The 12,121-nt window shown below is 38.5% G+C and overlaps 1 protein-coding gene across 22 annotated transcripts in view; it reads right to left on the minus strand.

The window, feature by feature from the left end:
• AKAP9 (A-kinase anchoring protein 9) overlaps positions 1-12,121 on the minus strand; it is a 210,018-nt gene that overhangs the window by 44,520 nt on the left and 153,377 nt on the right. For 15 of the 22 annotated variants that reach the window (XM_037890710.2, XM_037890715.2, XM_037890722.2 and 12 more), the window contains 3 exons: positions 10,755-10,917; positions 3,276-3,488; positions 407-445 (listed from right to left, as the gene is read on the minus strand). In XM_037890710.2, coding sequence (XP_037746638.1) covers positions 407-445; positions 3,276-3,488; positions 10,755-10,917 — 415 coding nt within the window. The remainder of the gene's footprint in view (positions 1-406; positions 446-3,275; positions 3,489-10,754; positions 10,918-12,121) is intronic. The other 7 variants (XM_043541209.1, XM_043541212.1, XM_037890717.2 and 4 more) reach the window with 1 other exon arrangement.

Below are 12,121 nucleotides of genomic sequence, written 5' to 3' on the forward strand. Positions count from 1 at the left end.
AATTTTAACCAATTCTTGTTTTGTTAGGTCAACATTAGATGTCAATATAAAACAATATCCAGCAAATCATTATGTTAATTATATTTACAAGTTAACAGTAACCAAAAGGCTATTAAAAACCTCTTCCAATACAGCATGAAATCTTAAAATTCATATGTGAATAAGATGATGGTTATTAATGAATCTGCTTATTAAATCTGTTAATACATTGTGCTTAGAAATTATAAGAAATTTTGTTATTAAAAAGAAACACGGTGAGTGTGAAATATAACATCAAAGCTGAAGGCCAGTAAGAGTTACAGTAATGTCAGTAAGATGAAAGCTCAAAAGTTCTTGATTAATAAATAATAAACAGGTGTAAGTCTGCCACCCAATTAAAGATCAGCCATGCAATATACAAACACACCTGCTTGGGAAGCTGCATCGACTGCAGCATCTACTATGCCTAGGAGAACAGAAAAAACAACAACAAAAAACAAGAAGCAAAGTAATTCACATGCCAGCTACAGTTTTCTCATTATTCAATTATGAGAAATGAATTCAATTAAGAGAAAATGAAGCTGAAGACAATGCTGTATTTAAAGACATAGTTATTGTGATAACTTAAGGAATGTGCTTGGTTATTCTGGGAAGTATGACATAGATGTGTATTTTTTGTCCACAAGTTTAAAGTGCACATGAAAAAAACTTGTATTTTCAAGTGATTTTGTACTGTACACAAACCAACCAAATTGTATACAAGGATTCCTCTACTCTAGCACAAGAATGAACAGACTACTATTAGTAAATTGTTCATTACATAAGCGTGGATACTTGAGATTGCAAATATACAATAAGATTATATCCTATAATTTAACAATAAAGCTTTAACAATGTTTTGAATAAGTGTACAAAAAATCTTGAAGATAATTTACTATTCCAATTATCAAACCTCCCAGACATTATATAAAATGCTAACATTTCACATGCCATTTATAGCATAGGAATGATCAAGATAGCACTGTTTAAATACCATTGTCCTAACTTTTTCTCCTCAACAAATATTGATTCACAGACATTTAGTTCCTTGTTGAAGGAAGGATTAAAAAATGCATGTACTTTATGAAGTTAAACTTTTGTTAAGTAAACAGTTAACTAGATTAAACCAACTGGGAGGTTTCTTTCTATGTGCTATTTAACAGAAGAGTCCCTTCACTATCAAAAGCCACAAAATATTTTTTTCCAGAGTACTTCTCTTCCTTTTGGACAACTCATTGGGTGATGCTGGTTACATGCAGATAGCGGCTTTTTCTCGTCCTGCCATATCTGACAATTTGGGAATGTATTTGTACAGTTTGTGAATTCTACTTGATAGCAGGGGCCCTTTATATGTATTTGTGTCAGACTACAGATTCCATTTTAGATACAAACTTCTTTAATTTCTCTGTTGTCTTATTATCTCCATATTGGACTGAAATTCCAAGGTGTAGTGATACAGGCTGACAATAGAGGCTCATTAAATCGGTATGGTCCTCTATTCAAATGCAAACAACCTAGACAATAAGATAGTTCCTACCCAGAAGAACTGCTTAGCGAGGCGGGGCTGGGGGGAGAATGAGACTGCTTAGCAATTAAATCATCTGATAGGACTCTGTGGTCACCTCTTGAGGTTGACTAGGGAGTCACCTGACAGAGGACTGGAAGGTTATAAAGAGCAGGAGCTGTTCTATGTGCTCTCTCTTTAGCCATTTTCACCAGCTTAAGATGAGGGGAGCTAAGAGAAAGAGATGAGGCAACAGGGGGAGGACGACGACCCTGTCTACCTCAGCTCAGAGGGTTTCCCCAAAGACCCCCAAAGGAAGGGTGAGCAAAAGTGAGGGAAAACACATACAGTATAACCTCAGCGTTACGAACACCAAGTTATAAACTGACCAGTCAACCATACACCTCATATGGAACTGAAAGTACGCAACCAGGCAGCAGCAGAGAGACAGACAGACACACACACACTAAGGCAAATACAGTACAGTACTGTGTTAAACGTAAACTAGTACAAAAAATAAAGGGAAAGTTTTAAAAACGTTTTTGACAAGGTAAGGAAACTGTTTCTGTGCTTGTTTAATTTAAATTAAGATGGTTAAAAGCAGCATTTTTGTTCTGCATCATAAAGTTTCTAAGCTGAATGAAGTAAATATTCAGTTGTAAACTTTTGAACGAACAACCTATAACATGCTGTTCAGTTACAAACATTTTAGAGTTATGAACAACCTCCACTCCTGAGGTGTTTGTAACTCTGAGGTTCTACTGTGTAGGGTTATTTATTTTGTATGGATCTGTATATTACTTGTGTGATTAAGTCCAGAACAATAATTTGTTAAAAATCTGGGCAAAGTATGTGCATGCGTTGTATGCTACAACAACCACATTTCCCTGGAGAAAGTCAAACTGCAACCCAGAAGGCTCACACTTTTGAGGGGATTTTGGCGACGACGTGTTTAAGCTACAGGGGGGAATCTGAGGAGTCAGCACTGGTTCCAGGTGCTAGGCAGCTTGGCCATGTGGTCATAGCTCTCTGAAGGAAATGTTAGGTGAGGGTCTGCATTCCGAGAGCATACCTAGAGACCCCAAGATTGGGACAGTGCCTGGCCCCTGTTCAGACTCCGGAGGCTTAAAATAACTGGGGATCCAGGTGCTGGATTTCCCCTTAATAGAGTCTGCTATGCCACCCTGCAGAGGGAGCTCAACTGAAGCTGTGACATCATCTTTGTTACATTCTTTCCTAATAATGAGTCCCTGAAAGAGGCGTTTGGTGAGGGAAGAACGCACCTTTCTCAGGTGTCTAATCATGTGTGAACTTGTGTGACTACTTCAATCATGTGTACTTAAGTAGAGTTTCTTGTGCAAACAGTGGCAACAGAGCTAACTGTACTAGGAAGGAACTGAGTTAGGCCAACATTTTTAAAGTTGGGTGTCTAAAATCAGCAGCTAAGTCCAAATGCGGTCACCTAAAAGTGGCCTAATTTTTAGAGGTGCTGAGCAACGACATTTCTCACTGACTTTATTGGAAGCTGTGGTTGCTCACACTTCTGAAAATCAGGCTACTTTCTTTTTAGTTGCCTAAATATTAATTTTTGTGGTCAAATTAGACACCCACGTATGAAACTGTTGGCCTTATTGCATTGTTCTATGAATGATACTAAAAAAGAAAAAAGTTAGTCAAGACTTCTGAAAATTTACTAAAGATGGAGTAGGAAAATATGAGAGGACCTCATAGAAAGATTGTGTAGAATACATACGCTGCTCTACTGGTCCTGCATCTGCTTTCATGGCATCCTTCTGTCTGGAGAGTAGCTCCTTTTCTTCCTGGATCTGCCGTCGTTCAGCCTCTAGTTCCTGCAATTTGTTACCTGTACATAGTAGCTCTTGCTCAAGATGGTCTGTAATATCTGTTTTTTCCTGGATTTGTTTTTCCAGAAATGCTCTTTCATCTGCATAACCATCAATGAGGCCTGTTGAGCAGAAATATTAGGTTAATTTAGTATGGCAACTTTCGAACTGCAATTTCAGTGCTATGGCAGAATTTCCTGAATTTGAGGCAACATAAAAATTCTAGAACCCTAACGGTCAGATTAGTATTACCACAATGTTACCGTGACAATTGTTGGGTGCTGACAACGTGTTCCGTGCTCTAAGGAACACTGTGTAGACAAGTTCCCCCAACTAGGTTTACAATCCTAAAATCTAGTCTTGAAAAGCCTTGTTCATGTGAGTAAATTCATACTCATGAGAGACTTCCAATGAAGTGAGTGAGACTGGCACACATTTTTCTTAGTATGGAAAACATTCACCTGCTCCTATTTCAAATTCTTCATCAAAACATACTTTTGTCCTGCCTATCCGTCCTAACCACCTTTTGAGGCAACTTTCATAAGAACATAAGAATGGCCATACTGGATCAGACCAAAGGCACATCTAGCCCAGTATCCTGTCTTCCGACAGTGGCCCGTGTCAGGTGCCCCAGAGGGAATGAACAGAACAGGTAATCCTCAAGTGATCCATCCCCTGTCGCTTATTCCCAGCTTCTGGCAAACAGAGGCTAGGGACACCATCCCTAATGGGCTAATAGCCATTGATGGACCTGTCCTCCATGAATTTATCTAGTTCTTTTTTGAACCGTGTTATGGTTATACAATTGTATGTTTGGGCACTGCTGAGTGAGGAATCTTACTGCTGGTAGAATACCACTAGATAAATACACTATGTGTCTGATTTGTTATCTGTAATTTTCCTTCTTTAGGCTTGACCTTTCAAAACCTTATTTATGTGAGAAATCTAAGAAATTCATATTGAGGAGGGATTTGGAAGAAGAGAAGTGCCTGTCACACAAGTGGTTGGTAGGGCACTCCCGGGGTTGGGAACAGCATAGAAAATATAAGGATGAGAGAGGAAAGAGACAAGGGTACGTGGAATAGAAAGCTATGAAGCATGGATAGGGAAGTATCAAGGTTTTTTGTATTCTCATGAGAAGAGTCCCTGCCTCTTGTTGTGATTTAAGGAGAACAGAGAGAGTCAATGAACAATTCTTTATTAAGTCTTCCACCACCACCTTTAAGGCATAAACCAGAGGATTCTAAAACACTATTTGCATATGTCTCACAATAGAATAAGATGTTGAGGTGAATCATTTCTTGCTTATTCACTGTAGCTAGCTCTGGGCTCAGAGTTCAATGGAAATTAATCTTGAAGCTTCTGACAAAAATCATGTATGCCTTTATTTTAAATGTCTACAACAGCAGCCTCTCACACTGGTTCATTCGGTAGACCTCTTTGCTAATGAGATAACCTGGATGAATCACTTCACTTCCTAAATTCATAATCCCTCACTTTCCATGTGGCATCTACAATGTTTGGATGGCTAATATTTTCATTCTACACAGTGCTGGAAAGGGCGCTGTGGAACAGAACTGAGCACTGCTGCACTCTGAACCAATACAGAACCAGTGCCACAACATGGTATTTGGGAGTGATATGCTACCAGAGGTGCCATTTTTCAGAAGACACTTAAAATTGAGGTCCCATCCATGTTATCCTTAAATGAAAACAGGATCAGTCCCTTCAGGAGCAAGATTGGCACCTAGCACTTTTCACGAGACAAGTCTCCTACCTGAATTCCAACTTCAACAATTCCATTCTATTACTGCTATATTTCCTCTACAGCTCCACTTCTTGTGCTAAACTGATGTGTAATGATACACTGTGTACCAACAGAGTTGTTGTATTTAAGCCCTAACATGGCTGCCTTTTAGTCAGGGATGACATAATCCCTCTGTATATCATTATTAGATATTTATAGGACTAACTCCCAGAAGTCCCAATCAGGACCAGGGCCCCACAGTACTACAGTGCTGTATCAAGCACATACATACACAAATCCCTGTCCAGAAGAGTTTTATTTTTAATGTGCATTAAGCAGAGTTCTTACAGTTACCTTTTTAAAGTAGATATTATAAAATTAACGTTCTCATTCTGTCAAGAGATACTTTTACACAACTTTTTCATTAGGTTTAGATACCTGGTTTACTAATAATTAATTAGATTGCCAAAAGATTGTTCATTTTTCAGATTAATTCCCAGTTTAAAGAATAGCTCCCACAAATCACACTGGTTCAGATTTGTATAACTGAAAATTGTTCCAAATGTACAAGTTATTGATTTATGAATTCCAAGATTAGCACATGATGCACCTATGCAACAAATTATTATACAAGCTTCAGTAAGTTCACTTTACATGTAGACATTTATGTACTGTACGATAATTGCAAGTTATAAATTTAACCATAACCACTCCTTTAGAGTGTTCTGAATAAGAATACTTGACAAATTTAAGGGCATATAGGATATGCAAAACAAAGTGTTTGGAACAGGAATGATCATTTTGTTCTGTTTGTACAGCACCTAGCACAACAGGGTCCTGGGCTATAAGCTAAGTTCCCGCTAAGCTGCGTGGCTGCACAGTAGGCTACCAAGGGCCATGCAGGTGGGGAGAGGTGCCCCTCCCGCAGCCCAGCCGAGCCCAGCAGGAGCTGCTGCAACCAGGGACAGGTGCCCCTCCCCTGGCCCAGAGCTGATGCAGCAAGAGAGGGCTGGGGGGAGTCCTCTCTCCCTGGGGCAGCTTGCACCCCAAACCCCTCATCCCCGGCCCCACCCCACAGCCTTCACCCCCCCACACCGCAACCCTCTGCCCCAGCCCTGAGCCCCGAACTTCTCATCCCTGGCCCCACCCCAGAGCCTGCACCCTCAGCAGGAGCCCTCACCCCCCGCACCCTAACCCTCTGCCCCAGCCCTGAGCACCCTCCCATAAGCCGAACCCCTTGGCCCCACCCCCACCACACATCATCTGCATATTGGTGCACATAACAAAATTCATTCCGCACATGGACGTAAAAAATTAGGAGACCTACTCGCAGTGCTCCCTCTAGGTGCTACGGTTAAAAAAAAAAGAATAATAAATAATAATATAACCTGTTTGCTGCAGAAGAAAAAAAACAACCCATGTCCCAAGAGAAGTATTACCTTTCCATTGTTTATCATTGTCTTTCTTGCTCTCTACTTCCTACCACTGCCCTAGTGTCATTTTCATTATCTTAGTACGATTGAGATATAAATACCTAAGGGCAGTTGCCGTGTCATTTTATTTGCCTGTAAAGCATCAGGCATACTAATAACGCAACAAACACAAAAACTGGTGAGTCCAGATCCCCAACTAGTACAGACATGTTTTAAAACACTACTGGTCTGTGATCTCCCTCTGGATGCACTGTAGGTCAGAAGAGGAGATACAATTTCATACTGTAGTAATAAATATGCTGTTGTAATTCTTATACAATTAAAACTTTAGTTGCTTTCATGTAACTGTAGCTCACGAAAGCTCATGCTCAAATAAACTGGTTAGTCTCTAAGGTGCCACAAGTACTCCTTTTCTTTTTTCTGAGATGAACACTCCCATTCTTTAATCTATCTTTGTATGGCTGCTATTCCATACCCCTAAATATTTTTGTTGTCCTTTTCTATACCTTTTCCAATTCTAATATATCTTTTTTGAGATGAGGCAACCAGAACTGCATGCAGTATTCAAGGCACTTATCAATATTGAATTTCATCAGCCATTTTGTTGCTCAGTCATCCAGTTTTGTGAGATTCTTTTATAACTATTTGCAGTCTGCTTTGGCTTCAACTATCTTGACTAATTTTGTATCATCTGCAAATATTGCGACCTAACTGTTTATCACCTTTTCCAGATTATTTATGAATATGTGGAGCAGCACTGGTCCCAGTACAGATCCTTGGGGGAACCTGTTATTTACCTCTTTCACTGTAAAAAGTGACCATTTATTCCTACTGTTTGTTTCTTATCTTTAAATCAGATACTGATCCATGAGAGGACCTTCCCTCTTATCTCATGACCACTTATTTTGCTTAAGAGTCTTTGGTGAGGGACCTCGGCGAAGACTTTCTGTAAATCCAAGTACACTATACTCATCACCCTTGTCCACATGCTTGTTGCTGCTCTCAAAGAATTTTAGTAGATTGGTGAGGCATGCCTTCCCTTTACAAAAGCTATGTTGACTCTTCCCCAACATATCGTGTACATCTATGTGTCTGATAATTCTGTTCTTTACTATCGTTCCACTGATTCGACTGGTACTGAAGTTAGGCTTACTGGCCTGTAATTGCCAGTTTTTAAACCAGAGAGTTCCACTAATATTGATATAGGAGCCACAAAATTAGACCAGGATGCATATGTACAAGTACTACCTCTTAGTGAAAGCTGGGGACCTTGTATAAAGATTTATGATACAAACTACAATAATACTAGTAAAGAGCTCTGTGTAAGCTCAAAAGCTTGTCTCCCTCACCAGTAGAAGTTGGTCCAATAAAAGGTATTACCTCACTCACCTTTTCCCTATAAGACTAATAAATCAGATACCAACTGAGCAAAGCCATCAAGCGAAAAGTCATTGCTGGATCTGGGCAAAATATATAGAGCTGAGAAGAACAGATTTGTTCTTTTAATTTACTTTTTGCATGTGTTTTGGTTATTATTTATTATTATTATTTATTTTACTTTTGAAATCTAGCATTTCTTTTCTACCTTCAAAATTCTCTTCTGCTGCAGAATTGGATACTGTCTAAAATAAGAAGAAAGTTCTCTACAAAACCAGTACTGGCAAGGCTCAGTGGATTGACAAACATCTTTCATCTCAGAAATGACTGAATACCTATCAGTTCTGTAATGAGTGTAGATTACACTCTCCTGGGACCTACCCAAAAAATCCCAGTCAGATACCATAATATGCGTTATCTTATCAGGGAGCATTACACCACTCACTCCAATGAGCAGAAAGGTAGATTTTACAACAAATTTTTGCTGCACTTTTGTGTAGTGTTTTATTTAAAGAAAATACAGCAAAAAAAGGGTGTATAATTTTGAAATTTGCTAATTCTACATTTTCACACCAAAGGATGAAAAATTTAAACAGGTTTGATTAATTAGTGAGAGTTATAAAATACCTGGTGTCTACCCGGACCGTGAAGCACGCTCCCAACTGCAGTATTAGACATACCCTTACAGGTGCGGCACAGAGTGTTAAGCTGGCTTCTCTGCATCTGACATGTCACCACTAGTAATAAAGGTTTTCCAGGATAAATTCTGCTTTCAGTTACACCTTTGCAAACCCATTATCTTCAAATTAACCTCTCAGTGACAACTGTGTAACTTCCTTTGTAAATCTGAATAGGTGGAACTGATTGGACCTTAATCATAGAAATGTGTTTTACTCAAGAACAGAATCCAGCTCTCCCTCTTTTAGCTGTGGTGGTACTCCAGTGCTATCAAGAATAAAAAGCACATTTTTCTCATTAAAGTAAGCCACTCTAAGTACAAACAAAAATAATGAGCAGAAATTCTACCTTTTATTACATTCACGTGAAACTAAACTGATGCTTGTTAGGTCTTGCCTATACAAAATGGAACAAGACACTTTTTTCTTAGGACAATAATACATACCCAAACTGTTATAAACTGGGACAGTACTGAAGAATGGTATACTTTATTTTATTCAAAGTTACTGGAATTTAGTTGCAGTGGTCTTTAACCTGATACATAACCTATACTTTAAATTATTCAAAATACAGAAGTAAAACCTAGAATGTATAAGACTGATGCCTGTCAATGGCTACAACTGGGCTATTTTAAAGCAAGATTTACAGAATTTGTTCATCTTAACTGAGGCTACTTTAAGAGCTCACAACTGCGAACATTTTACTAAGATCAATTTCTAATGGTAGGAACTGCCTGTCTGCATCTTTTCGCCCTTGTATGACTGTATAAGGAAATTAAGATTTTAAAGCAACTTGCACTCCGTATTTCCTTTTTAAATTAACTTTACTATTGAAACATATTTGATACATACCGTTTTCAGTATATTGTATTGAAAGAACAGGTGGCTTTGCATCAATAGCAGTAGTTTCCATTTAGCATCAATTGCCACAGCAGGTTTCAGAAGTATAACCTCTCATGACATAGTGTAAATATAGACCATGGCTTTATTAATGCTGTGAACCCCCAACTCCAACCTTGCAGGATCACATAAACTGATCATTTGATGTAGGTTAATGATATTTATTCCAATTATCATAAAAAATTGGAAAACATACAATTTATTAAAGCTAATTTAGATAAAAGAACCATTTACAGGACCTGTGAAATCTGCTAATCAGTTCTGAGTTCACTGTCAATGTCCCAGAATGCGTGATTCCAGCACATCACAGACAATGCAAACCTTTGCAGTTGCATGAAACTGGTTTATAGTAGATCAGATAAGTTGCTTCCCCCACAACCCAGACACTGCATTTTTCTCTGTTTCCTTTGTAGAGAACAATACCTGGCAGCATACCTAAAACAAGTCACCAAATGTCACGGGTGCTACAAAGAATTTTTTAGCACCCATAATCTAGTGAAAGGCATTCATTACATATTTGTGTGTGGGGCTCAATTTTCAGGTTTCCCTTCTAGATTAATAGATTTTTGATTAACAGATTTTAAGGCGAGAAGGGATTATCACGATCATCTAGTTTAGGTAATATTAATGTAAAATTAAAAAACTGGGCTGGCCTGGGGGGACTAATTGCACAACCACATGTTGGAATCAGAGTTTTAATACTCAGTCTCTTGGTTTCTCAGGCCACTACGGGCTAGAAGCACTGAGGAAACAGTGTATTTATCCTTGGCAAGGAAAAACCATGGGCTGGGGAAAGGATAGAAGAGAAATTGGGAGAGGGTGAACTATGAGGATCCCTCCCTCCTTAACCTTCCAGACAATACATGAAGTTAGTTTATATGCCTTTTCTTCCCTTCTTTCTCTCTCTCTCCTTATGTATCACACTATGGCTGTGTTTTTGTTTCATTTTATTTCCAGTCTTCTTACTTTCAATTGTTTTCTTTTTCTTGTTTTCTAGTTATACTTCCTACCTCTACTGTTGGGAAAAAAGGATAATTTAGCCAAAACTATCCAAAATTTGATAGTGATCTAAAATGTTCAATGGCAAATAAATTGATCTAATTTGCAATGTGTTTAGCTATTTTATAAAAGTAGATTTCTAAATAGCAAAGAAATAAAATTATTGTAGATATAAAATTTGGCCATGTACTATAAAAAATGAATGAATGTGTCTATGTTTTCAAATTCAGCAACATATCAATGGGAAATGCTCACCCTCTGCTTTGCTGAGCTCCAATGCCAGCTGCTCTCTGGCTTTGACCTCTTCATTGAGTCGCTCTTGCAATTCTTCCTGGCATTTGACAAATTCAGTGGCCTCCTGCTGCTTTTTGAAGGATTCTCGCATAAGTTCTGTCTGCGAAACTTTAGCATGTTCCAGCTACAGCAAGAGAAAGTTACAAATATTAGACATTCATGAGAATTTTAAATAAAAACACCTACTCTAAGGGTATGTCTAAATAGCAAAGAAAACCCTGCGGTTGCCAGTCGACTTGGGCTCGAGCTCTGAGGCTGTTTCACTGCTGTGCAGACTTCTGGGCTTGGACTGGAGCCCGGGCTCTATGACCCTGCGAGGTTGGAGGGTTCCAGGGCTCGGGCTCCAGCCCAAGACAAGAGGTTACACAGCAATGAAACAGCCCCACAGCTCAAGCCCCGCGAGCCTGAGTCGGCTGCAGCTGGGCCAGCTGCATGGGCCAGCTGCAGGTTTTTCTTGGCTGTGTAGACATATCCTGTCTTTCATGTAAAATTATTAGCCGTTTTGGCTGATTATTAGCCTGATAAAAGGACACACATTAACTTCAATGCATATTGGATCAGATGTTCAATGCATATGCACTGACATTCTGAAATATGAAGTCCCACACAATAAGATCTAAGCAAATACAGACAAATGTTCAATACAGTGTATAGTATGAGTCACATGACTGAATCCATATCTATGTGCCAAAACTTGAAACTTCCTGGTTTACATCAGTTTATACCAGACTCACCTTTATTTAAACAGAATGGGTTTTGCATTTAATATGTGTAGGAGTATACTGTCACTAACCACATCCTTAGTATGCTTAAGAAGCACCATACAAAATCTATGGTATTTCTGAACAAATTTTTAGGTGAGCAGCATTCCTTTCTTCTTCCATATATATGTGTAAGTAGGCACACTAGGAAAATGTGAACTTTGAGAATATTAATTTTTTCAATTAATGAGGCAGTAAAGCAATATTTGTTTCAACAGTTCCTTATTAACGTTGTAATGGCTTTTTAATTCATGTCTTTTCATGATCCTCAAGTTACAGAATGACAACAAATGTTTGCTTAACTTCAGAAAAGTAAAGAACTCACACCCTTGTTTTTATATTGTAAGTCTTGGCAGATTTCTATAAGTATGGTTGCTTCTGTGTTTTGCAGGTCTGTTCTGTGAAATGGGGGCTACTTCATCAAATTCTTCAAAAATAAGAGCGGTTTCATTTTTCATTTACTCCAGCTAGTAAAATTAAAGATACTGAATTGCTCAAACTAAACTGTCTTACTAAAACTCAAACTGAAGACTTCATTATTTTTGAAAAATGAGTTGGGAAAATTTT

The sequence above is a fragment of the Chelonia mydas genome, chromosome 2 (assembly GCF_015237465.2).
Source record: "Chelonia mydas isolate rCheMyd1 chromosome 2, rCheMyd1.pri.v2, whole genome shotgun sequence".
Classification (NCBI taxonomy): domain Eukaryota; kingdom Metazoa; phylum Chordata; order Testudines; family Cheloniidae; genus Chelonia; species Chelonia mydas.